Source organism: Cynoglossus semilaevis, chromosome 9 (genome assembly GCF_000523025.1).
Source record: "Cynoglossus semilaevis isolate Cse_v1.0 chromosome 9, Cse_v1.0, whole genome shotgun sequence".
NCBI classification, from domain to species: Eukaryota; Metazoa; Chordata; class Actinopteri; order Pleuronectiformes; family Cynoglossidae; genus Cynoglossus; species Cynoglossus semilaevis.
In genome coordinates this window covers 9,565,588-9,593,352 of record NC_024315.1, presented here as the reverse complement: position 1 = coordinate 9,593,352, position 27,765 = coordinate 9,565,588, and the positions used below count along the sequence as shown (strand labels likewise).

General features: G+C 39.2%; 2 protein-coding genes and 1 non-coding gene across 5 annotated transcripts in view; 2 read left to right on the top strand and 1 right to left on the bottom strand.

Moving 5' to 3' along the window:
* doc2g (double C2-like domains, gamma) overlaps positions 1–27,765 on the top strand; it is a 59,345-nt gene that overhangs the window by 3,114 nt on the left and 28,466 nt on the right. Inside the window, exons 1-2 of one of the 3 annotated variants that reach the window (XM_025058707.1) lie at positions 5,239–5,313; positions 10,672–10,769. The gene's annotated coding sequence lies outside the window, so the exon portion shown is untranslated. Of the gene's footprint in view, positions 1–5,238; positions 5,314–6,160; positions 6,628–10,671; positions 10,770–27,765 lie in introns of those variants that run through there. The other 2 variants (XM_008317120.3, XM_008317119.3) reach the window with 2 other exon arrangements.
* Positions 17–98, top strand: trnas-gcu (transfer RNA serine (anticodon GCU)). Its single transcript has one exon. It is a non-coding gene; the product is annotated as a tRNA-Ser (tRNA).
* Positions 46–14,912, bottom strand: cabp4 (calcium binding protein 4). The gene is made up of 8 exons (XM_025058708.1): positions 14,839–14,912; positions 14,581–14,685; positions 14,129–14,267; positions 9,632–9,662; positions 9,161–9,304; positions 4,723–4,832; positions 3,059–3,206; positions 46–740 (listed from the first exon to the last, which is right to left on the bottom strand). The coding sequence occupies exons 1-8, from the start codon at positions 14,892–14,894 to the stop codon at positions 712–714; spliced, it is 762 nt and encodes a 253-aa protein (XP_024914476.1). The 5' UTR covers positions 14,895–14,912; the 3' UTR covers positions 46–711.

Genomic DNA, 27,765 nt, shown 5'->3' with positions numbered 1-27,765 from the left:
AATGTGCTTGTAGTATGACGAGGTGGCCGAGTGGGTAAGGCGATGGACTGCTATTCCATTGTGCTCTGCCCGCATGGGTTCGAATCCCATCGTCGGGATGTAATCTTCTTTTGCTCTGTATTTACTCACAAGCGTATTGGCTTATTTCTATTGTTGCAACTATTTTCCTTAAGAACTTGGGTGCCAACAAGAAATGTAGAATTTTCATAAAATATGAATAAAATCATTGTTGACTTGACTGGTGGCCGAGTGGTCAAGCGAAGAAGGATAGATGGAAACAGCAAAAGCAGTTTTATTTTTTCTTTATAATATCCTGAGTAACACATTGCTACAATGCCCAATGAACACCACTTTTCAAACACAAAGCAATCTAAAGATTATGTTTGAGGTACTTCATTAATATAATTATAGCAGAATATGATATTGATTCTTTCCCACATAGTATGCTGCCAGATTTTTCTAAACATTGGTCTGTACACATTTACGTCACAAGGGGGCGACAGCGTAGCACTGTTATATCTAGCAAAGTTTATTTTGCCACCGTTTCATCTATGCTTCAAATCAAACTTTTATTATGAAAACGAAAATGATTTTTCAAAGTAATAGTCCAAAACTTCACATAGACAGTATTTAACACAGTTCACTACAGGAGTCAGTTGTAAAATCAGATCCATAAATCAGCAGTTCAGCTCCCTCTCCTCCTGCTAGGCTTCATTGTGCAGAAAGCATCATCAAAAACTCTGTGGAGTAAGAAACGACAGAAGTGAGCCAGAGACAAGGTCTAATAATAATATAACATCATAAATGTAGTAGCTGAAGTAGACATCATTATCAGCGCAAGTGAAAACTGGCAAATAGGTGACTATAAAAATGACAGTGAATGACAGGGAGTTCACCACAAATTGCCTCAGAGGAGACCCAGTGTCCTCCCAAAAAATATTAACAGGAACAAAACTGTGGTATAATATAGAGCATATTCTTAAGGTCAATGATATGAAATTAAATTATCAATAAAAAGAGTATAATATGTAAGGATGTGGAAAGCAACTCATGCTTTGGAGTACTTTCTTACCTACAATTATTGATGCAAGAGGTTATTGACTTATTAATATTTTAACTTCCATGTTTCATGGTACAATTCTAAATTACAATTAATTTGATTTGATTGCCTCGCTTGGAAATGTGGTGTCCATTGTCCTGGATTCCCAAGTCAATCAGTACAGCTATTGATGTGTCCTGTCAATAAAACCCTGCCTGAAGATAGTCTGAGGCAGGTTTCTGCAATAAATCAATTTTCTTTTGTCCTATCACGCCCTGTGCAGTGAAATACTTTCATGTGTGAACCTATTGAGTTGCTGAAGACTAAAGGTTTAATTCCATATTAACCCAACAACACTATCGCTGTGCATGCAGTATAACCTGCTGTTAGATATTTTTACACAACTCTGCTTCAGATTGTTTGCTAGGTACCTTGAACTAAGCCCTTAAAACCCAGACACAACAAGTCCTGAAGGCTAATTGATGAGAATGACAAGCATTTGCTTATTGATTTCTGCTGAGACTGACACATCTATTCATGTTTCAATAATTGTTATTGATTGGACTGCAGAGACAAGACAAACAGGGTCACACTTCTTTACTCCCCATGTGTTAAACCCTATAATCACAATAACATCCATGTGATCTTTTTGTGATTGTATTTATGTACCTGTTTGGTACCACAGTAATGATATCCAAGCAAGACCTGTGAGCTTTATTCATTGTGTTTTTCATGACAAACACCCATGCACGTGAATTGATTGGCTTAATGCTGTGCTTATTAGATTGCCCACCTTAACCAAGCCACCTTGACTTCACCTCACCTTCATCTCGTCTGCTTTTGCCTCAGTTTCGCTCATTTGTGCCTCCCATTCCCTGAACCATCAACCAATTCACTGACCTCCTCAGGTAATGTGTGCAGGACTTTGTTACCACTGTTGCCAACTGTGAGCTGGACAGACACATCCTCTATGCACTACACGCAAACTATATTTGAGGAATTTTTAACCATGGCACAGTGTGTTGATGATGGATTTACTCATGCAGCACAGCGGTTAGCGCGATTCAAACCACAAAGGTGATCCTTAGTACTTTTCTGTGTGGCGATTGTATTTGATCAGAATCTTCTGAGCTTCTGATCACAAAAAGAGATTGGAGATGGTGAATTTTCTGATCTAGTCACAAAAAGAGATTGGAGATGGTGAATTTATGACATCAGGTGAGAATATGTGAGTTTTTTCCCCAAAATCAGCTACACTTGCATGCGGCTCCCCCAGGACCAAACACACAAACAAGAATAAATTAATTGATGCCTTAACTGTTACATTATTAATGATGTGCCTGCACCCATCCATCTTCATCTATCATATTCTGTCAATGATCTCAATGCCAGTGGTAAGATCTCTTTCATCAGTGCTGTCATCAATAATTAATATACTTCTTTACTGCTTTTTTTTTTATCCTGTCTGCTCCTTGTTTCAACCACTAGCACCTAGAAGAACTCCCCGTCACTCTTTTAATGCCTTATCGTGAGCAAATCATTCATATTCAGTTTTTGCCTGGTAGGGGGGAAAATATATCTGGTGGTACGCAAGGGCATTGCAGGGAGTAGAATAAGAATAATAATTTCATATTTTACGGTTTAAATGCTTTGTCCTTTCATTTAATTTGTGTGTTAACATGTCTGATTGGCTGACTTGCATCTTAGCCTTTCCACCTGATTCACTCACATTATACCAAAGTTCTACCATTAAACCCATCATGTCCTGTGTAGTGTATCATAGATACATCGCAGCTTCTTGAGACTTTATACTTTTATACCAGCACTCACTGGAAAAACATGATTTTGTGTTTTTATGCTGGTACTGTGTCTAAAGTGATGGATCACTGCTTTTGGCTTTTATCCTCTTGACACTAGTCATATGTCTTCGAAGTTGAAGTGTCACTGATTCCCCCCTCCCCCCTCCTGCCTTTGGACCTCAACCCCTCCTCTACTTTTCTTTCCCCAAGTCAATGTTACCATCAAAGTCAATGTTGCCATCTTTGTTGAGGTCAATGTCACTGAGGATCTCCTCCAGCTCTCCTTTCTTCAGTTTCTCCCCCAGCAGCGTCTTCATGGCCTCCTTGAACTCATCAGATGATATCTTTCCATCTCCATTAAAGTCAAACTGGCGTTAGAAACAACAATGTGCATTCATTATGTTATATTATATTATATTATGACAAAATTAATCATGTTGCTAGGGTGTCTTTTTTTTAGAAAGAAATGTATTTTCAAGAGAGTTTGTAAAGAGTTTGTCTCTGCTTCTGTTGATGTCGTAACTTGTTACTCATTCACTGTGTGAGTATTTACTTTTTAAACTTTGGTTCCTCTACATTATGATGCAAATGGATGAAACAGACAAAGCGAAGTGTGCTGTTTTAAAAATCGCGTGCTGTAGTTAGTCATCTTTGCACAAAGGAGGTAACAGCTTGAACTTGTAGAATAAGAGCAGGGGTGTGAGTGCTGAGAGGAAGGGTTGAAAAAAGGCTGGCAGGATGTTTTAATGTATTCATTTCTATCGTGAAGTTTCTTTAGAACAATAGTTGAGAGATTGAAAGTATTTCATTTTTCTCCACGCAAGCATTTACCCACTAAAAAAACATGAATTTCCACCTCTTGGCAGCATTACTCAGAACTTGATGACGCATGTGTGGAGGAGAAAATGTCGACCCTTACAATAAAGCGCGCTGTTAACTTAATTACATGCAGCAAAAAAGGTTGAATATTTCTACGCAGGTAAATGATTCTATTGTTGTCTTTCACAGAAGAATTAGTCAGCATTCCTCACTGGTAATTTGTACAAACACACTATGTTTTTTGAGTAAGTTTGGAGTGATGCAAAAAACCCTGCTTTCAAGAGCCAAATCAACTTAAACTAACTGTATGCAGTTATGCATGGACATAAAGTTGTTTACCAACTATAATAGGGTAATTTGTCACGTGGCTAAATTCAGGAGAGAGAACATAAATAATATCAAGACCACATTTGTTTTGCTCAGTCCACAGCACACAGAGGCTTTGCTCTGGGGCATAATCAAATCCATGTCGGTGTTTCTGTGCACCTGCTTCTGTACTGACATTAGAAAGGGTCCAAAGATATACGTCCGCCAGATTAATGAGGCAACACAACATTTTAAATCAAGTAGACATGGAAAATTAGCACAACTTTGGAGAAAAATATACAGGATCAAACAAATTTAAAAACTATTCATTAAAATAACAAAGCTGTTTCACCATCTATCCTCACAGTTAGTCCAAACTCTTCATGTGCTGTTTTCAGCAGAGAGTCTCGTCTATGTAAAATATAAAGTCACATCTTTGGTACCAGGTCACAGTCTTCTTCCCACATCAGTGGAGCTAGAGGAAGGCTAAAATGATGGATAACTTGATGAAATTAAATGGAAAGAAGCTAATTGCTAATGATAAAAATCTTGTATATGTCTGAGACATGTCTTAAATGATTACTTCTGTTTTTTTTAAAGTATCTTTGAAAGTAGAAAACGTAGAACCTTCCATCTAGACATGTTTGTTTACGTCTATAAGACACACTCTGCTGGGAGTCTGTCAGTTGTTCAGTCATAACACCACAGATGCTTGTTTGAAGTTGGAGTCTTTGGAGTTTGGAGCTTCCGACCTCTCACCTGTTTGAAGGCAGAGCGCAGCTCGCTCAGTCCCACCATGTGAGCTGTTTCTGCAACCATCCTGGGGCCGATGAGCTCACAGAAATCATCAAAGTCCACATGACCACCCCCTGCAAAGAGAGACAAAAATGAATGCTGATACTTTTCCAAACAACTTCACAACAAAGTAAATACATCGAACACTGATGTCAAAAATAAAAGCTAGGTACCAGACCAGGGCCATCAGCCAGTCTCATTCAGTCAGAATCAACCCTCACAATTGATCAGTTTTTAAATGAAAGCAAGCATCATTTTAATTCAGACAAAGAAGAATAATATATGGAGCTAGAGCAAACTAAACGTTTGCTCTAGCGCCATATATTATTCTTCTTTGCCCAAAATCAAAAGAAGAAATTCTCTGACGTAAACAACTTTTGTAGAAGGGTTAAGAAAACTTTTATAATGTAAACTATTTTATTCCATGATTCTGAGTTAACAAAAAAATATTTTTCACTCGACTCCAGGTGAAGTTTTTGGCTGGCTGCTTCACCCCTGTGGAACCACAGTCGTGGGGATTCCTGACACTGCCTGGAAGAAATTATCTGCCTATAAGTAGGTCATTCTATGATCACAGGGATGAAAAAAAATCCCACAAGCCTTTTATTAATATTTTGTAATTGAAAGTGAATTTCCACTTATAGAAAAATGACTTTCATGGCATGAATGCTCTATGGGGATTGGACTACAAAGCAAATGAGCTAGGATTTCTAAAAATACCTTTTTGGTCACATTAAGGTATCAGTGAGGACATGAATTATTCATGTACACAGTGTTAAAATAAAACACATTTTACTAACATTCGCCAAAGCAGTGCTGTTGGAAACTTTAGCTATATTTTCAATAGAAATGGTGGTTGTATAGATTGAGTTTCCCACATTCACTTTCTGGCATATTTATTAGGGAACAGTTGCACACAATGGTTTGGATTCATTTTGCTTTAACAGCCACCCTACAACTCTGTTTGCATAGAACCACTGAGTGGATTTGGTCCATATTGACAATCAGCATTATAAAGTTGCTTCTGATTTGCTGCATTGACTTCTATTGTTGATGTTTGCTGAGCCTGGGCAAACAGTAGGTTTTCTCTCTGTTCATAACTGACAGGAGTGGCACGCACTGTAGTCTTCTGCTGCTCTTGACCATCTGCCTCAGAGTATGGCATGCTGTGTGCTCAGCTTTACTCATCAGCATACCTCAGTTGTAGCTAGAGTTATTTAAAGCTGTAATACGCGGGATACCTGTAAATATTAACTCATAGTATTGGGTTTTGTGAATATAATAATTCAGTTTCTGTTGCAAGTATTCACGATGTTCTCCAAATGAAATATTTAACTTTGAATAATAGATTTGTCAGGCTACAGTAATGCAACTCACAGGATTAATGTCCTGCCGGTAAAGCCCACAGAAGAAGCACTGCTGCTGGGTTAGCAGGGTTGGCCTGGCCTAGCCTTGTTGAACACCTACTCTGTCATATAACCTTATGTGCTGTCGTACTGTGCAGTAGAACCGCCAACATGTAATTAATCCACTGTGCGTGCTCTTAAAACACTGACACATGCTAAATGTCATTAAGGGTTTGTATCTCCTGTAGTGGACAATGAATAGTCACAGTAAATGTGTTGCTTATTCATTACTTTAAAAATACATTAAACAGTACTTAGCGCCACCTTCAGACCAGGGTGAGAAGGCTACATGCCCAATACTCCTAGTTCCTTTTCATTAGCTTCCACTAGTCTCTTTGTCCACATCTCCCGCCTCCTTTGTTTTCCTCAGGTGATTAGTTAATCTTCCCCACCTGTGTCTTCTTAAACTTCCATAATCTCTTTCCACACCACACTCTCACGCCGTTTTGACCATGTAAAACAGGTAATCCTTTAAATGTTTTTACACGAAAAGGCTCCATGAAGAACAATGTTTGTTTGTTTTTTTTGTAAAACCTAACAATATTTGTGCAGAAAAATTCAAGGACAGAGCAGGCTGGTCTTCTTTCTACATGTCTACTCTGCCAAGTTGCTTCTAAACAATTGGCTATCTCATATAAATTTAGATATAAAATGACTGCTTTCCATACTTAAAACATTACAATGACTGGTATTATCAAAGATTAGGGTACACCTGCGACAAGAGGTGACTTTATTGAAACGACTGCAGGGACAAAGAGCTCTGTTCCTTCCATTTCCTTGCTTGATATATAAACCGCAAAAGAATTTTCTCTTTTTTTCTGCAGTTTTTTTGCTTGCCCAAAAATAATGTCCTTGTGGTTTGCACTTGAAATCCTAAGTTTATTAATCAAAAGTTGGCAAGACTCTCCTTTCTCATTGTAGGTACATTGAAAAAAGGGAATAAGTCACTGTGTGACAATAAATGTGAAAATAGCATTTCAGATCTAACAACATAAAAAATGTAAATCAATATCTTTTACAATCAGGGAGCAGTTAGTTTTATTCCTTTAAGTATTGTTAACAGTTGCCATTCAATAGGCATCACATGTTGCCATGATTATAATGTGATGCAGTTTTAATTACATTAGCATGTTTCATCATTTTTTAATCTCTCAACAGCACCCATCTGGAAAATTAGCACCAGCAGCTGTTTTTCCTAATGAAGTAATTATTAATAATCACAAAACAGAGGTGGATGGCATGGTTTATTAATTGCACATTTAAATTTCATTTTAACATTTGATCAAGACCAATGAGGAAATCTAGTTTATGGTGGAATTCATTTGCTACTGTTGATGTTTTTTTTAACGATTTTGATTAGAATAGATTTTGATTAGTTCAATTGAAGCAGATTTTCCTTCATTTTATCCTAATTGATTATACTTAGTTAATTAGTGGATCCCAAAGGCATGTAATTAAACAAGTTGTGATATACTGTAAATGATGATGTAGCATTTGATGTATTGTTTCAGGCGGAGTTATTTATTGAGATTTATTGAGCCCTCTTTGTGGGTCAAAAGACCAAATGGGCATGGGACTAAATAGTGATCTTTTTAACATAGATTAATAATGTACCAAAAAATGACTAATACTCATCTAAAAATCTTATATAATGTTCATTATCACGTTTCCTTTTTTTTTTTTTTTGTGGTGTGAATGTGGCACAACACACAACTGGAACAGTTGTAGGCTTCCTCTGCAGAGTTGGCCAACTGCTTCAACACCTGACCCGTGTGATGACCTCTAAATGTTAGAGGGGGGATTCAAGAAAAACTCTGCCAATGTAGTTTCCTGTGCAGGGCCAGCTGTTACTGTATGAACTAATGATATCATCGATTATTCAAATTACCACACAAACTAAGGCACTTTCATGCCAGCCTCTGAGTGTATTCAGCTGTAATGTGAATTTAAAAATTCATAGTGATCTGTTGCTCCTTAAACACTTGTTTAACCCCTGCTTTACTCAGTTTACCTGCAGTTGACCAACACTGCAGAGACTGTGTCTTGGCTTGACCATAGGAATATTTTATTTAGTGTAATGTTGAACATCACTTCGGTTCATTTTATGTAATTGTCACTCAAATAATAATTTCTCGGTTTCAGGTTTTCCTCATATGTAAATCTCATTTATTCTTCAGAAAAATAAATGAGATAATTCCCCCATTCATTGTTTTGTATCAAATGGAATGTGTGTCCTCTGCATTGACCTTTTTTAAAGTTATGTGGACATTTCTGGGTGAAAATGTTTAGTAGTTGGAAACAGACCCAGTAGGTCTCTGTGATGCAGCTCCAAAAGGGCCACGTGCTTGATGTGAGTGGGCTGAGCAAGAATCTCAGTAACACAGTTTAAACTGTGAGAGGATGTTATGTCATGAATGTCGAAACAAAACTGTTTTGTTGCTGAACATAAATTTAAGGTTGTGTAGTTGTGAGCCTTTTATAGTCCCTCCACTAATCTGTGAAGTTGAAGAGTACAACTTCACAGATTAGTGGACTCTTAAGCATTGAGCAGCATTGACCCAATAATAGACAACAGCCATCTGGATCACTATGGATCTCTGACTGTTATAGGTTTATGTAAGGTCTTGGCAAAAACATACTGCTGTTTTTAAGTTGCACATGTAAGTTTGACACCATGTAGGCGTTACAGTCTTTTTAGGTTTATGGCAGAAATCCAACAATCAATGCAATCACGATTCACATTCTCCTCAGCTGCACAGATCTGTGTTTTAACACTGATAATCCATTGAAAAATATATAAATCCATACAGGAAAACCTCTTTGTTTTCCACTTTCTTCACTGGCACTCTATGTTAACTATGTTATAAAGAAACAGCACACATGAGCTTGTGCTTGGTCACACACACACACACTCACACCTGCCTACAGTATGCACGTGTGCTCGAACAAATGAAGAGGAAATAAAAGCACATAAAATTATGCAGATTGTTACATACATTTCATTTTGATTTGCTGGATGATCTCAATGAGCTCCATCTCCGTCGGCATGTATCCCATGGTTCTCATACAGTCTGCGATGTCTTTGTAATGGATGAAACCATCTGCATCATAGTCGAACTCTTTGAAGGCCTCCCGCAGCTCTGATAGGCACAAGCAGAATACAAAAGAAACACGTGTGTGTCTGACAGTGACAGCAGTTTAGAATCAATGCACCTATTGATGAGACACAACTACAGTTACTGTCGTAAAGAACAGTAACTTTGGTGAGTTGATTTATTCTGTAGCTCTGAGTCATCGGTAAACAACAGTTCAAGGTAAATACAGAGAAGAAGAAGAAGAAGAAGAAGGCTTCCACTGAGGAGGAGGAAGCTCAACAGGGGGAAACATCAGGGATTGATTAAGCTGTGCATTTATTCACGAGCCATTTATCATGTGTTTGCATCTGAATTACACCCACAATGTCTTACCATCTAGTTCCTGAGGCATCAGCTCTCTCTCCTGCAGAGTGGATACGTAAAGACAAAAGAGAAATGATTAAAACACAGCGAAGGAGGGCAGGGTGGAACGTCAGCATGGCTTTAAAACTGCAGATGCTCCAGAAGACCAAGTGATAATCTGTTTTTGACTACCAATTTAGAATAACACCCATATCCTGTCAACACTGCTGCATACTGATAGGAGGTCTAATGGGATTTCACCCGGTGACATGTCTTTTTAATTTGCAAAATGACACAATACAACATAATGTGTGTATACGTGTACACACACACTTGGCAGGATCCTGTGGGAAATACGGCATTAGCTTAGCTCAGTTTGTGCGCATGCAAACATGTACAATGACTGTGTGACAGAAACTGTGTGTAAAGACACACAGTCTAACTGTGCAGACTCAAGACATGATTTGCAATTCACTGTGTGTGAGATGTTTAGCATTCCCTGCTGTGTTTTGACATTTGGTCAGGCTAATCTCCAGCTCCCTTTTCCCTTTTACTGTCATTTTTGCCCTTATCTTCATGCATTTTTGAGGCAGAGCTTTAAACTGGAAATAAAAACATCTTTGCACAGACTTCCAGAATAATGATGAGGATTACATTTAAGTATGCAGGATGATTTAATGGCAATATGTTAATTAATTCTACTGGCGGCTCACTGAAAGTTTTGATTAAAATAAGTAAGAAATGCATGCACTTGCAGTAGATAGGAGGGGAAAAATGAATTTCAAGACCTTGGATGAGACTTTTAGACCAGCTCTATCTGTTCAACCAGGATTTTTTAACTGTGAAAACTCTGTTCCTCTTGTCCTTGTTCCCACCACCAATATATTGTGTTTTCTTATAACACTTGCCAAAGAGTGTGTCCTCTTTACACCTTAGGAAAACATGCTTCAAACAAAATAATTCCATGCCTCATGTTATGTTGCTGAGAACAGGATGTAGTTTTTGGTGTAATCAACAAATATTACAATGCCTTTAGTAAATTAAGTTTTATTTGTGTTTCATTTGTTTAGAGATCACCAAGCAGCAGTGACCCCTTCAGAAGCCGTTGTCAAGGAAACTCTCCAAGGCTTACAGTCCATCTACTCCTAGAATCAACACCAACAATCAGGTAAGTCCTGCACATGCGGTCCAGCAGTGCACCCCTACCACTTTTGAATTCGCTGTTGTAGAGGTGGCCCATAGTTATTACCCACCACCAGAGTGCGGCCCCTCCTCCAGGCTTTGACCAGTTTAGGGATGGCTTGATCTGATACTCAGGATCAGTATTGGTCCAATATTGGTCAGAATTTCAGGATCCAACATTGAAAAAGAAATCAACTATAGCTCTGTTTGATGCGATACCTGAGCCCAAATGCTTAACCTGAATTTTCAGAATCGGCAGATACTCCAAGTTGCAGTGTCAATGTCAGGCATGAAAACGTTGTATTAAGCCATCCCTAGACCAGGTACATCAAGGTTTGCGGACAATGTCTTTACAACCAGGAAGGAGATTAGCCAGGAGGCAACCACACCAACCAACCGTAACTCCCAGAGAGAGGAGAAGCCTCATTACAGAACACATGCTCCTAAATGAAAGTCAAATGTTCCAAACCATGCTGATGTATTGTGTTTCCAGTCTCTAAGGACTTGGTTCGGCACTTACATATATCACACAGCAAGTCGGTCATGAATGTCAGGTTTCCAAAAGGGTTCCTTTGTAAGCTGAGGGGCAATAACACTTGCTTTGTACCAGGATGTAAAGGCATTTATGCGTCCTGTGTGGTACACACGACACACATCACATCCAGTAGCTCTTTGATAACTGAAGTTAGCATATGAGTAAATATTTTAATTAGCATTCCTCAGGTTGTTCTGTCAAACTAAAATGTATTATTCTTTGAAAACAATCCCCTGAAGTGCTCCTTATAACTTGCCTCAGGGCAAATGTTTTTCATGGCTCTGCCTTCAGCACCATGACCAGGGGCGTGCAAAGTTCAACTATAATGAAAAATGAAAGAAATATAGAAGCTCATATCATTCAGAGAAGCTTAGCCTGACATGGAGATATCACTTAGCATCATACACTACAAGGAGGTTCAGAGAGACCAAGAGACTGACGGAGACTGACAGAAAAGCTCCGAAAAGCTTTAATGTCACTCTGCTCTGGGCTCTTTTTGTCATGTTTCTGCAGTGAGCATCAAGACTCAAGAATATGAGCAGTGAAAGAAAACCTGAACCATATTTTCCTCTTTATTTTTTTTATATAAAACACTCATAGCCTGCAGTAAACCTTATGCTGCAATCTTATGTAAAAAAGCTGAGTTTTGAGGGCACCAGACGTTAGCGCTACAATCACTAGGTGACTCAATATTCTTGGGAATGCGTGTCACATCCACTCTCACAGATAATGTGAATTACACTATTTCAAAGTGTCAAACCAATAAAGTGCACAGCAGTGTGCTTCACATACCCACGTCACACCCTACCGCGTGTGTCCTCTTTTACCCCAAAGTCTACACATCTGCCAACCTGCCATTAAAACTTGTTTTTTTATGTAGGATGTGTTTTAATTCTGCCATCGCACACGTTCCTCGCAGAAAAGAAGTAATACAGCATGCTGTAAAAGTTGAAACTTGTGCCGCAGTACTAATACTTTTTTTTTTTTTTTTTACAAAATCCTATAATTTCCCCCTAATACATGTTGGCACCAGAATTGCTAATACATAAATCACACAAGGTCGTACTGTTCAGGTGCACAATAGCTGGAGGAAAAAGAGAGGTCAGACTAGTTAGGAAATGGCTCTGCATGGCATGTGTTCAAATCGTTACTCACTCTGTAGTTCTGCCAAAGAACAAAGCTAAAGCATTAATACAGGAGAAAAGAAAAAAAATCAATTTGAAACACCACGGTTTTACATAAACCATTAGAATAATTCCTCTGCCTAAAAACAATCAAATAGATACAAGATTTACCTGGAGCCCTGCTGTTTAGCATGCCAGGGTTCCTGTGGTCTACAAGGACATATTTAGAAACCAAGGTCATCACAATAATTTGATTTTTGTTTTTTTCATTCTGAAAGGATTAGACAGCATGCCATGCAGACTGTCAATTCATCTGCCAGTACGAGCCCATTAACAGTTAATTTCATTCTGTCTTTGTTAGCATGACGTGCTCACGTGTGTCCGTGCCCGATCCACACACATTGCACCACATACAGTATACCGTAGCTATACGCTTTAATGTCGTCATTGTTTCGGTGAGGTTCTGTTTACGTACACATGTACTCAACTTCCTTTGGCCTGTTTGACATTCAAATCCATCAGCTGTTATTGTTGGTAATTTATCTCTTCCGGATCAGGTTGGATCTAATGAGCTCTGAGATTGAACATTGCTGAGGGAGTTGTGGAGTCATTAACACTATGTTAAAGCAGGATTAGAGTTTCTGCAGCACCACACTCAGGGCAAAGTATAGAAGTATAAATAGAAAATGTAACCTTATACAGAACTTTCTACCTTGTCAGTCAGGCAGTCTACAGCCGATCAATCAAGACAGTGGATTATGGAAGGAATTAGAGAGCACCAAGTTCAGATAGGTCATCGTAAATCTGTTTCATATAAATGACTTAAATTCTTCTTCTCAACTGTCAATCAGTTTTTTTAAATTAAATATTGTTGAATGATTCAAGCTGTCATTAATTTTATAATAATGTAATTTATCTCAATGCACACTTGTGGTCAGGACATTTAAAAAATCCTCTGGCTCCTTACAAATGCAAATAATTAGAGTAGTAATTAGAGACAAAAGGACGATCATAAAAAGACATTTAAATGACACAATGTGAAGAGTGAAATAAAAAGAAGAAAAACACCAGTGAAAGAAAAGAAGAAAATCACGAATCAGTGATTTTCCTTTTGCATAAAAAATGTTGATTAATGGAGGAAAACAATTGCTAAAATAATATAAAAAATATGTAATTTTATATAAAAGTACATGCAGAGTGTAGGTAAAATATGTATGTGAGCCACTCTCCAGGCGATATTTTCTCTTTAAGGATGTTAGCTCACAGAGACAAAGCACACATACTTAGAAAATTAAACCTTTTTGTGTTTTTATTCGCCCACTAAAACTTTGCGGTTGTGAATTTGCATAAATGCGCCAATCAAACATGATTTTCATTATTCATACATTGAACATTTCAGAATGAGATTTTTATGTAGCTTCAAGCGCCATATACCAATGTCTGTAACATATTTCTAGAACTGCAAATGAGAAAGTGACTATAAGCTTATGTCCAATTATTATGCGGCGTTTTTAAAGTCTGGTTCAGGGACCAATTGTGACATTTTAACAGCTACTGTGTGGCCTGTATTTTACTGTCATCCTTTAGAACATTTTTAAAATAATAATTATTAACTTATTAGAGATCTTTATTACCCTGTGGCACCAAACAATGTAAATGAAATATAGTGTAGAGCTCAGAGCTGACCTGTCCAAACAGTTTGTTGAGGTAAGAGATATAGGCAGCGGCTACTGCTGAGCTGTTGCTAAGACTCCTTTTACCGCGCTTGGAAGCCGCCTCCACACCAGAGTTCTTCCCTTTGGCCGAGCGGGACTGTGAATTTGAACTGTGAAGTGAACATTTACACACCAACTGTTAGGAAGTGTCAACAATTCCACCAAAAATCTGGACTCTAACACAAATATTCAAAAATATTATATTCCATCCGACTATTACTGAACCACTGGTCGGACAGAACACGATCGATCCACTGACCAGGGGAGAGGGGTCGACCGTGTAAGTGGGTGTAAATTTTGTATTCTCAGCGCTCATTTTGTTGCTTTGGTACCAATCAATTACACAAATTGGATACACGTATCTACACAAGCCACTCTCTTTGTCCTCATAAATGTTGATTAGAAACAGATAATTATAATCACCAAAATTTCTTGGAGAGGCTTAGCTGAAGGGCCTTGTTCCTGAATCTCCCAGCAGCAGGCTGTCGTCCAGCTGCTGCAGCCCTTCCTCCCGCTCTGGGAGACAGGCTAACAAAGACAGAAATAATAGTCACTTCAAAGTACATTACATGCGTCATTACTGAGTCAGATTGAACTTTTCTTGAGTTTGATCATTTAAACAAAAAAAAACTTTACATCTAATATTATTAAAAGGTCCATTTTCAGTTGTGTTCAGCTGACCTGGCCACAGACGTCGATCTACTGTCTGTACTCCCTTTCACACTTTTCACAGACATCCTGGAAAAAAGAGACAAAGAGATGAATCAGTTGAGACATTTAAAAAGTAAATTGTTTTTATTAGAACAATCAGAGAGCGAAGTTTACTGTCAAGTCCCAAAGCTAGTAACTGCACAAAGACTGACGCCGTGCACGTGTTTTAGGCAGGAGTCAGTGAGACATTAGACACAGACGCTCTGACTACAGCACCTTGACATTTCCCACTGTGGCGGGGGCTGCTTGATCAATAAGAATGATAAATCACTGCATTAAAACAAACCCATGGGGTTTAAGAGGCTAAAACACTGCAAAACACATCATTTTAGATCAAACAAAACAAACCTTTTGTTTATCTTCAGTGTGACAGACATTCAGATAATAGAACCTACAATAGCACTAAAATCTACTGATACACCATGACAGTGATTTGACATCTCAAGGCAGCTAGGACGAGTGGAAGAGTCAAGTAAGAAGGGCATGGAAAAGAAAAGATAAAAGAGGACATGAGGGGGAGTGAGGATAAATAAAAGAGGAGTGAATTATAATTACAAGTGTGTGTTGCACAAGGGAATTTGAATGAGACATTTATGGATGTGTTTAAAAGGCGCACGTTCTCCCCTCGCTCTCGGTGTATGATGAATGACTGTGACATGTTATAAACATAATACCTCGACCCATTTTGTAACATGCCAGCAACACGCTGCAAGCCTGGGAAACAGATCTGCTGCAGCGGTCATTACTCTGGGCTGCATGGAGTTGGACAGCAGTAATGAAACCAGACAATGAGGACTCGCAAAATCTTTAAATTATGCTCAACTGCTTAATGTGTCCCTACCCAGCATGCAGCATTCCCAATCCCCACTTGGTCAAACTAAACATGCCATGACTGTGTAGTGATTGCCTGTCTGTCACGCTTTGCTGCAATCAGGGTGCATGTGATACATGCTGATGGCAACACGCTTACAGCATGTTAAACTGTGGGGCAGAGAGGAAAGACATTTTCAAGTTCACACATAATATCAGTCAGAAAGTATTTATAACATCTGTTCGTGGTTCACTGTAGTTAAGGTCTGTAATACAGCAATAAATTTATTGGAATCCTCTGATATACCCGGCAGTACACGCAGCCAAGGACACTTCATCTCTCTCTGTCTCTATTAAGGACATAAAAACATGACAGTTTTGCCCCCAGATGTTTGTATGTAGCAGATGCCTGTGGCAGTTGTACGAGCAAAGTAATTCCCAGCGAAAAAAAATAGTTTTATAGTAACAATGTAGGATTTAGCAACACCTAGTGGTAAAAGCATATATTGTTGTTAAATTTCCCAAGAAAATGTCCAAGAGAATGTGTGAATATACTGCAGTCTGTCTAATGTTGGCTACTGTAAAAACAGTTAAAACCTATCACTGTATTTGGAAAAAATAAATAAATACAATCTAAATAATTACCTTCAATTATAAAAACTTTTAATTAACTTCAACATATATATATTCTATATCATGATTGCATTTGATAAGAATATATTGTGTTTGCTCAGGAAGATATGGAGCTAGGAACCTGTGCGATTAAGTAAACTGAGGTAATAAAAAAGCAGGAGGGAAAATAGTCGTGTGGTTCCTGCTTTTGCAACTAGCAAAGCATCTTTGGTTTATCCTTAGGACTTAATCATTAGCTCAGGGATACATGTGTTTGTTGTTGCCGCTGTAGCAGTTACTGAGTCAGCTACTCTACAGAAATAGTACAGTAGCTGCTGATGTATTATCCTGATACTAGTACCTAAATGAACCCTAGTTCTAATCTGAAAACAAAATCAATCCTTAAAAATGGGCTTTGGACTTTTAAGGTGTGTGCACAAACACACTCTCAAACCGGCTCACCTGAACAACTGCATCTACATCTACATCTTCTTCCAGTAAAAACTCCCATCAGAGTAAACAAACACACTAACACACTCACTCACTTTCTTATTCACACACAAACACTGCACACATGCATGGTTCACCACTCAGGTCACTAAGCAATACTGTGGCTGCTGTACATCTCCTAAATGGCCAATTGATGTCAATCATGGAGCCTGTCACAGGCAATCTTAGATCCTAATCAGGTTAATTGAAGTAATGAAATTGAGGTCCAGGTGGAAAGGCCCCAAACAATCACGGCTAACACAGCTGATGATGGAGAGCAGCCTGAACTCGAGGGCTGTTACTGCAACGTCAGGGGTTTGAGCAGGCAATTGAAATTCTAAATATATTTCACAAGAACAACTGGAGAGAAGGACAGGACAAAAACAGACACAAAATAAAGGTGATTATTCCCCCGAGGCCCTACAGTTATTTTAATCTGATATTCCAACAACATTGAGATTTGATTAGAAAAAGAAAAGTGGCGTAAAAGAAATATCAGTCATCAACAGGGACCCTACACTCTACACCACTCTTCACTTATGATAAATAGGATGTTTCGATGGTAAAAAGATGGAAAGGTTCTGTTTTTCCCTTTTCACGGCAGGTCTTTGGATACAAACACCGCGAGAGGAGAGGGACCACTGGATGTGGTGTTTTTACTGCTCTAGTTGTTCTAAAATTTAAGTTAGCAGATGGCAGATGAAGCAGAAGTTTGTGTCCAGCTGTTCCGGGGTTGTGTGTTTGGGTAGAAAGAGAGACTGAATGATCTATGGAGAGATGACAAAGACACTGCTGCTAACCTGGTGCTGAGAAGAAGTACTTTCTGTTCTCCCGCAGTTCTGTCAGAAGACGATCAATCCCACTGGGCCAACCCTGTGTCTGAACTATAAACAAGTGATAAAAAATGCATTTGGACCTTCCCCTATATTCACACCCCATCAACTGTTTTCTCACCCCCTGCCCCCTCTTCTTNTCTGAAATGAGACTGTCACCTTTAGTTTAACTGCACACAGGCAGAAAATGAAGGCCAGTTTTTTTTTTTTAACCATTTGAGTCCAAATTTCTCTGCCAGTGTGTTTGGGAAACATTCATCTCTTGTTTTGAATCATTCTTAATAATTGTGACCTGACTGTTTGCATATAAACAATCAGCAGGAGCACAACTATTGAATCAAAGAAAATGCAAACGGTGGCTTGGCCATCTGTTTGCTCCTATTATGAAATGCACTTGAGATACAGATACAACAAACACAGTGTTGTCAGTGAGTAAGTGGGCTGCTACCTGTTAGTGTAAACAGCAAAGCTAAAAACAGCTTGTTGGCACTGACTATATATGAACCATTATTATATTTATATTCTTACCTTGTGCAGCATTCAGAAGAAATGGTATATTTTTGTAATTTAATAGTTTATTTTGAATCGGCCTGCTCTGCCGGATTGTCTCAGATAACTGATGGCAGTGAGAGACACTTGAGGATTATGTAATGAAAGGTGATTACCCTGCTAAATATGAAAGGATTATACATGTCGCTCACTGCCCTCGTCCTTCAGAGCAGTGGTCAGCAACAGGCGGCTAGTAAGTCAGAATTAACATATCCTTTAACACAAATACAATTACACAATGAGACTTTTTTTTCTTGTTATAAGCCTGTTTAAGCCATGTCTCCACAGAGATTTGGAGTTAAAAGGTCTGTCGTCGTCTACCCTACCTGGTTTCATTGAACACAATGAACCAGCTTCGTTTGAGCTGTTTTTGTTTCTAAATAATCATTATTATCGGGCAGATCAGAGATCAGACCTGTAATCCGATGCCAGCAATAACTTAATAAAGAGTATAATCACCAAAAAAGTTGTTATTTTAGATTTATCGCAGATTCATGAATTTTCTAGTAATTTATGGTTGCCCTTTCTCTAGGTATTTAGTCAAAGTAAAAAGTAATAAAACTGGTTTTAATTATATATCAAACTTAAACCCGTATTTAGTCAAGACCATCAACATCATCTTATGTCAGTATGACTGTTGTCAGTGTATGAGGTGTCTGTATTTATGATGGCAAAAAGTTGATAATCAACAATGTATAAATTGCCCAACTATGCACTTGAAAAACCTGAAATTCTCTAATGAATCTTCAAAAATCTTCAAATTTAAATGTCTCCAAAATTCACACATCAGGACGCCCGTCTCATACAGTATTAGTAGATAAAGAAACTGGGTACAAGGCTGATACATATACAGTATAACCTGAGTACCTCCAATCCCTTTCCATGTAATTTATCCTGATTGAGTGTTGTATAAATGTCAACAATTTTCCCAGTGTAAAATCAAGGTTCAGTCTGATGTACTAATCTAATGTAATCTAATCTAATGTAATCCAGTCTAAATATGGTAGAAATGACAGGATTTCTATATTAATGGTGGACAAAGGATCAATAATTCTCCTTCTTTTTTGTTCATTTTTGATTTCACATACTGCACTGAAAATACCAAACTGTTTTTGCTGGTTCAATGAACATTGTGCTTTAATTTTACAGATGCACAACCAGCATATTTATTCCTGCAAATTCAGTGCAACTCCAGGTTGTGGATTGATGAAAAATAAAGCGGGGAAGGAAGTAATGTTATGCTCAGGGAAAAACAAAAGGCCCTGGTAAGCATGGACTGATTTTAATGCTTTCCCTCTAGTTTTTCTTTCCACTTTCTTTTCACTTTTTCTGTTCTTTTCCTGACGAGGCAGTGCTGCAGTGAGGAACTGTTGAATATTCCCCTGTGTGACTGGACTCTGGCCACTCACAGATATGCTTACTGTACTGTATCCAACCAAAGTCTTTATTTGGTGATTTCCTTTGCTGATGAATCCTGCAGCCCTTACTTTTACAGAAAAAAAATACACAGTAGGTGCAATAGCTTTGTCACATTTCATGCACCCGTCAGCTCCCAGTGGAGGGGTAGACCCCTGTTTTGTGCACTAAAGTGAAAATGGACTGGTTGGAGCCAGTGTTGTAGTTGTGAAATGGCCTGATGCCAACAACTTGTTTTATAAATTCTAAAATTCTTATTCTGCCCGTGTTGTTGAACTCTCCTTGGTTCACATTAGTTTTGTTTGGCTGTTTGACGAGGAGTTCACACTGATAAGATGAAACAATGTGAGCATCCAATTGTATTGTTGCATTCTCAGTTAATTCCACTGTAGATTTTTTTTGTCATGGTTATACATACAGTACAGTACACAGATATCTGTACAAAGACAAAGACACTCATTAAAGAAATGTGCAACGCTTCAAGACTCCGAACGACAATTTCTAGTCATTTATTCTCCTTTATTTATCGTTGCATCGTGTGCTTAAACACACGTATGTGCTGTACGAAGAGAATTGGCATTAAGTAGGTCAGGTGGTTAATGGTGTGTTCACCTCTCAAACTCTCTGACTGAAGTCATATGAAGAACTAATTGCCTGCACTGTTGCTTCATTAAGCACAGCATGGCGTCCTGCTATGGAGCAGTGGCTTTACATCCTGCCACAATCAGCCGTACCTCGTATTCTGCTGCTGCTTTGTTCCTCATCGTTGTAAATTCACAGGCAAATTCTCCTTTGTCTGTTTCAATGCAGTTATTCAGTTATGTGTTTTGCACATGATATGACATCACATTTTTTAAAACAAAATCCGACTAATATACATTTTTTAACATTTACATACATTTTCTGTCTTTAAAAACAAAAAAGATTTGTTTGGGTTTTCTTGGTGGGGAATGGGTATTATTTAAAAAAAGTAAATTATTCATTTTGGTAGAAAAACAAAACACCTTTTGGTCTGCAGTGATAGCTGAAGGCTATATTATATATTGTGCTGTTATGCGAGGAGCTTGGACAGAAATGGTTACTCACTAAATCAGTTTGCACTTCTGGCATCTCCCATTCTCTATCTCTGCTTTTTAATGTCACCTTCACACGTATGATCGGGAGAGAGATTGTATTCTCTCTATCCGGCCACTACTCTCACTTGTGCATGTTCACTGCTGCTACTGCTTTTCATCACAAACACACATGCACGCTCTCTCTCACACACACACACACACACTCCTTTTCCTCCTCACGTTCTCTTTTATTTATGGGAATATGCTGATAGGGGCAAACCCAGGTAAGGATATCATTTTTCCAAGCGAAAGTGTGAGAAAACAGAAATTAAAAAAATAAAAGTAAGACAGCAAAAGAGTGAGAGAACACACACAATTAATCATTTAGCTGTCATTTGTCCTAAAAAGCAAACCTATTCATCACAACAACCAGAGGGAAGTAAGGTAAGGGAGAAACAAGAGCGTAGGGAGAGAGGAAGGCAGAACGATTGCAGGATCTGTGCAGGATTAAATTAGGTCAATGGCAAATAATGTGCCTGTGTTAAAGCTGATCTTTGCTTTAGAGCTGGAACAGCAGGCTGGTCGCTGAAAGTCCGCAGCAATTTGGTCCCCAGAGAGACAAAAAAGATGTAAGGTTATCTCAAACTCCCTGAGAAATGTGACACAAAGGCAGACATCCAGTAATTAACCCTGTGCCGTAATATTGTATCAAATCAAATCTGAGGCCATAGAGGGCGCAAAAGGGTCAAATCAAATAGTTAAAAATGAATTAGGACTATTACTTTGACAGAATGTGACTTTTATCATGGTTGAGGTCATATTTAATAGCTTACATTATTGGTGTGTCATCAATTATTTGAAAAATGAATTTTATTAAATCTTGTACACTCCTACTTGTCGGAGTTAAGGGCAAAATCTCAGTTAATGAAATCTCTGTGTCAGTGGATCCCTCAGGGACACGGCGTGCATGTGATAAAATAGAGAAAATGTGTCAGTGAAATGTGAGGGGGTTGGTTGATCATATCATGGACGGCAGGAGCAGAAGGAAATGAAAGGAACTCTGTCCTGCGTTTGACCAGGAAACACGCAGGTCTAAACCTGGCTGTGCACCGCCTGATCAAAAGAATAATGTACCTTGACATGCTGCACTCTAGCTGTGCCACCAAGACCATTCAAGTGAAGTGAGAAGCTAGCAGCACCTGTGATCACCAACTTCCACCCTGGGGGTAACCTCAGCAACGAGCACCTGCTTAAAATAAATGCTCTCGCCCCAAATCACACAGCCTGTTAGTGTCACTGCTTTTTATGCGATGCGTCACTTTGAGGTGCGATGATTACATCGTGATTCAAACAGTGCTCAAAAGATTCGTCAAACACTCAGGGAAAATTACATGATTCACATATTTCATCACCCGGAAATGTCACATGGCTCCTTCTCATCAATCCCAGTGTATAATACTTGAAACAGGCAGCTCGAAAAGGAAATGTTTTTTATTTTATTTTCAAATAATACAAGAATTAAGAAGTAAATTTGCTGGATTATCGGCTCACATGGCCAGGGAAAGTAACATTTAAAAAGGGTGAGGTCTGGGCCAAGCACAGCACTGACCATAATGTGTCCAGACATATTTCTGCTCCTTTCCCTCTGAAGAGCTCATTAAAAAATAGGGGGAGATTAGAAAAGTTTTTGGGAAAGTTAGCAGAGTATGTTTGTGTACACGAGTCCCTCTGGTTTCTTTAGGTCGCAGCACATCTGGTTGAAGTAAGAATGATGAACGTTTTTTTTTTTTTTGCTACATTAGCGTTTTGTGCCAGCAACTGAACATAGCTTGTTTCTTTGAGCGAGAACAGAACATCGTGAAACCACAGCCTGATTTGAAGTCATGGCCTGGGCCAAACATTGATGATGCAACATAACCACCATGTGTTTTGTCATTGTGCTCAGTCCTGCTGTGTTGCACTAGCCATACAAACCAGACACCTTGTTATGAGACTCGTGGACAAAGCTGTAACGGATCTGAGCATCTTCAGATAAACTAGGGACAAACAGTTATCTCAAGGACAAATGTAGGGCACGACGAGCTGTGAGTTTGATCTGGACGTGATGCAGATTTTTTTTTTCCCACCCACAGATGTGGTAACATGGTCAGAGATGCAGCATGTCCCTCTGCTGCAGTATGTAAATAGAGGTTTACTCAATCTCAGACCTAATGGCTGTCTGAGAGGCAAGGGAGGTTGTGGTTGTACACTTAATGGAAAACCTGAACGGCTTTGTGCTGTAGTAATGGGAGGAGATTATCTTGCCATGCAGGCAGACTGGATGAATGCCCCTCCACAAATTACTTGTACCCTCTCCCTCCTTCCCCCTGATCTGCTGCCCTCCATCTCACTCTAAATATATGTTATTTATATTCCCAAATACTGTAAGTGGCATACACGCTGTAATCACGCTGTGACTGTGGCTGGTGCTGAACAGCTGATGATGGATGGATGGATGGATTTTTGGGGTTGTCGTTTGATTATTATGTGTACTAACTTTGTTTTTTACTTCAGACCATTCTTTGTTTCTGTCAGAACCCGCGCAGCGCTGCTGTGCTAAATATCAATCCAACAGTCTTGCCTTATGTTTACCACTGAGAGAGATCAATACCTCAGTGCCATTGTCTGGACACCGTCCTTTAAGCACAATTACTCCTGTTCCTCCATGTGTGCTACCTCTCAGTACAGGAACAGACAGATCTGGGTAGCTTGTTGTCAAAGGGAATGTAAAACAGACTCAATTAGGTGCTTTGCCTGTGAAATATGCTTATTAGCTCATTTGAAGGACATAATCCCTGTTACCTCTTTCAATTAGATTGTGAAGATAATGCCTACGGGTGGAATAATGATAGAGTGAGATAGAAACTATGATAATTATAAGCTTTTTATGGAAATGTGGGCATCAGACTCTAACATCTCTCTGGTTTGTCTACATCTCAGAGCGATTATCTGCTGTTCACCTTCTCTCTGGGTGTCTGAGAGTGCTGAAAGTCTGCTCTCACCTCACCTCACACCTTTCCTGTAAAAGTCCAGTACGTTACAGGAGTGAAGCTCTCATGAGCAGCAAGTGTTGGTAGTGTTCACTGAGGACATTTGTCGTTTATCATCAGACAGTCATTTTGAACTGCACTTTCTACATTTTACAATTTCTCGCCATGAGTTCTTTTAATCTGCAGCAGGCTGCAGCCCCGCTTATTAAACTTTAAAAATAAACTCTAAACTGAAAAAACCCAAAACCTAAAAAGTCTCTTAGCACATCTAAAATTGTCAACAATTCTGGTGGCCAGGGCACAGCAGTATGACTCATGCCAGAGAGGTAGGAGAAGAGTGGTAACGAGGCTTCAAGAGAGTGTTTTGATCATATAAACCCACAATTCTGTGTTAAGTTTTTAATAATATTAAAACATGCATTTTAGTCACGTGTCACAGATATTGAAATTCTTCAATATCTGTGGGCCATTAATTCAAAATGTAATTGGAATACACTGCTACTGACAAGGCTGGCTGAGGGACTGCTGGACCTGAGGGTTAGGGTACAATGTTGTGGGCTCAATCGTAGTCAGATAAAAAAGGCAAAGGTTAAAACACAAGAAGGCCAACCAATAGATACATGGCTGAAGTACAGAATGATTTGCTAGGCTAAAGGTCAAAAGGTCAACAAAGAGTAAAAGTGAACACACATGGAATTCACTGGAGGAAAGGCTGGATCAGACTAACCTGGCAACCAAAGAGGGGAAGTGAGGGGTGTGTGTACAGACAGGGGAGGAGTAAATGAGACACGGGTGAAGATGGTTAGGCCATCACCTTGGAGGGAAACACGGTAGGTAGGGACAGGGAGATTAGGGAGGCGTGGACACAGGAGGTTAGGGAGTAGCACCTGAAAGACAAACACAAGGTGAGACACAAGAAAACTGAACAGAGAATAAATGTGAAGTACAAAGAATTGTATTATTGTTCTGCAACTTAGCCTTTGTTGATATTATCAACTTGTTCTTTTCCCAGCTGAAATACATTCAGGTAACACAAAATCAAATGTAGCAAAAAGGCAAAAATCCTTTTCAATTATGTGGAAGGTAATCAAAGAGACTGGTTTTTCAGTCCCTGTATATTTCTGATTTATTATTCACTATGCTCAGTTTTAACAAAACATTGTTAAAATGTAAATTTGGTGTCTGCCCTACTTCATGTTGAAGTATATGTGTGTATATTTTCTTTCCAGCTGGAAAAACGCTGAGTCCTAATATATTACAGTAAAGACTGCACAATGTACAGCAGCTAACCAGTAGCTCTGAACTCACAGCGTTATTAGCGGTGACCTAATTTCAGTTGCCTCAGCAGCAAGAGCAGTTAACACATTTTGTAGGCAGAGAAGATAGGTGCAGTTGTTTAAGGTGGAGCTTCATCCATGGGTTGAGAATAAATGATTGTGACTGAGCCGACGTTTTGGTCGATGAAACAAAAGTGTTTATACAAAGATGACCTGAAAGTCTCCTCACCACTGCTTTTGATTTAAAACTTCTGAAGTAATTATCTACAGGTGGAGTTAGTATAAATGATTGTTTCCTGTGTACAAACAGTCAGTAAGGAGTGTCATGGCCTACATTTAATGTGTTTCCTGAAGAAGTCCAAGTGAATAATAACCAAACACCATTGACATTAACCAGTCATCCTGCAGTATACTCTGCAGTGCAGTCTGTACCACACGGACTCTGACGGCAGATCTGTGACGTGTGAATCAGTCCTCAGCTGCTTGGGTGAATGACTGTTAGTATTCACAAACATTGATCGGGACACAAGGATCATACTAAGGCCAAGTCTTCAGTCAATAATAACTACAGTATATACTTTATACAATTAGAGTTATGCTTTTAGAGGTTCCGTAGTGTAGCGGTTATCATGTCTGCCTTACAAATCTGCCTTACACACAGAATGTCCTGAGTTTGAGCCCTCGAGAAACCAGATAGCTAAGGGCGCCTCCTGTGTGGCAACCACATACATCATGGCGCCTCCTGTAGCACCCTTTGTGTGGGTTGCAAAGACTCACATTGTGAATTTCCCCATTGTGGGATGAATAAGGGACTTTTATGTGAAAGACTGTCCAACTATATCAATGTAAAGTATCTAATTCACAATAATTTAAGAATAGCGGTGATTACATTTTTATAGTAATTTTTATCTGTATTTTTTTTTAAAAATTCCACATTCCATCATTAAAGGATGTGTAATAGAAGAGTCATTAGGATCTACCTCTCCCTCCCTCTGAACTGCTCTGTGATGTTACTGTTTTTAGTCCACCTTCCTACAGATTTAGTACTGAGATTCTAAATGGAGCTCAGCACAGGTGCAGAACTGCCGACACCTTTCAGATGACTTGACTTATTGTACAATGGAAAGGGTACGGTTTTCTCCAGACTCCCCGGCTCCTCCCACAGCCCAGAAACATCCTTGTTAGGTGAATATGTTGTCCGGACACCCTGAAGTGACCATAGGTATGAATGTGATTGTAAAGGGTTGTTTCTCTCTTTATATGGCCCTGGGATGGACTGGCGAACCGTCCACGGTGTACCTCGCCTTTACCCGTAGATAGCTGGGATTGGCTCCAGCCCCACTGTGACCCTGAAAAGGAATAAGTGGTAGAAGATGGATGGAAGCAATATTTCCAAAATGTTTTTATTCATCAAATCACACGTTCAACTTTAAACGTGCACCTAATCCATAGATTAGGTTCCAAATATTGATATTCTAACCATAGATTAGGTTCCAAATATTGATATTGAGTTAGATGTGAGATTACTGCTGGTTGAGGACTTTCTAGTTGTGTGGTGTCCCAGCTCCAGGATGAGTATCTGGTAATCAGAAGGTCAGCTGTGATCATTTTACAGCTGTGTTGATTACTGTTGTCCATTTCCTCTGTTCGTCATCCAGAGGTTTTCTCTCTGAGTATTTTTGAATTCCGCTTCAATCTATGTCAAACAAATGGCCCGCGTCCAAAGCATCTATTCTTGATCAGCTTGGCAACAGAAGCATTTATGTTCATCCAAGTCATTCCGTACTCATGCGCTGTGTCCATTACATGATGAATATACAGTGCAGTGGTTGGTTAACACAGTATCGACGAGGTCGCAGTGATTGTGGTGAGAGTTTCTCGCTCATTGTCCATATATTGATGCAGCTCTTTCCTTCCGACATTACATTAAATTGACTGAGTTCGATGTTCATCGGTTACTTGTCAACCGTGAAAAATTATGCATTCGAAAATTACAGTTGTAAAACCACATATAGATCATTGTGGCGTCATTAATATGTCCCTGCTCTGTAATTAGAGAGAAACTCACAGAAGAGAGATGTTCTCATTTGGCTTTCTTTCCCCCCATCATTAGTATGCCCCAAGATGCTTTGCTAAGATGTTGCAATATCTGCAGTTAGTGGTGTTGTTGTTCTGCTCCTTTGTGGTCGTGTAACCTGCTTCATCTTTTATCTGAAAATAGGCCATGTCTAGCATTGTGATCAGACATGACTGAAGAAGCATTGTGAGTACGGGGGTGGGGGTGGGGGGGTTTCAGGTAGTGGAGGCAACAAAACACATTAATCTTGCAGAGCGTCAGGACACATGGAGGTTTCACACAGAAGGTCCAAATTGGGATCAGAACTCCTTGCTTAACACCGTCAAGCGAAGATGCCCGACTCAAATTGTCAGGTGACATACAGTACGTAACTGTGTGTGATCTGCCAGGATTACACACACACACACACACACACACTGAGCAGCCGCACACAGTTGTTCTCGTTCCACTTCACAAGGTACTACATTCTTTAAGCGAGCACATTAGGAGCATTTAAATATAGATCACAATATTCATTTATATGATGTTGAAATGGAATTGTGTTCTTTTTTCTTTTCTATTTTTTTTCTGTCAGGTGTCAGCTGTTGCTGCCCCAGTTGGAGACAAATGGAGGAAACTGAAGCACAGACACACGCTGCTGGATGTGTTCAAAGTGGGAACGTAATAGTAGTTGTGGGGCTGTTTACTGGATGATTGTATGTCTGTGTGATTTCTCATGAGTCTCCATAACACACACACACACACACACAC

What these genes read in the sequence shown, in the direction of transcription:
- cabp4 (XM_025058708.1), bottom strand. Translation starts at nt 14,894, where the DNA reads ATGTCTGTGAAAAGTGTGAAAGGGAGTACAGACAGTAGATCGACGTCT. An exon ending in TGCGCTCTGCCTTCAAACAG is followed by an intron (nt 3,207 to 4,722) that starts GTGAGAGGTCGG and finishes TTCTAACGCCAG; the next exon opens with TTTGACTTTAATGGAGATGG. An exon ending in TGGCAACATTGACTTTGATG is followed by an intron (nt 741 to 3,058) that starts GTAACATTGACT and finishes CTTACTCCACAG; the next exon opens with AGTTTTTGATGATGCTTTCT.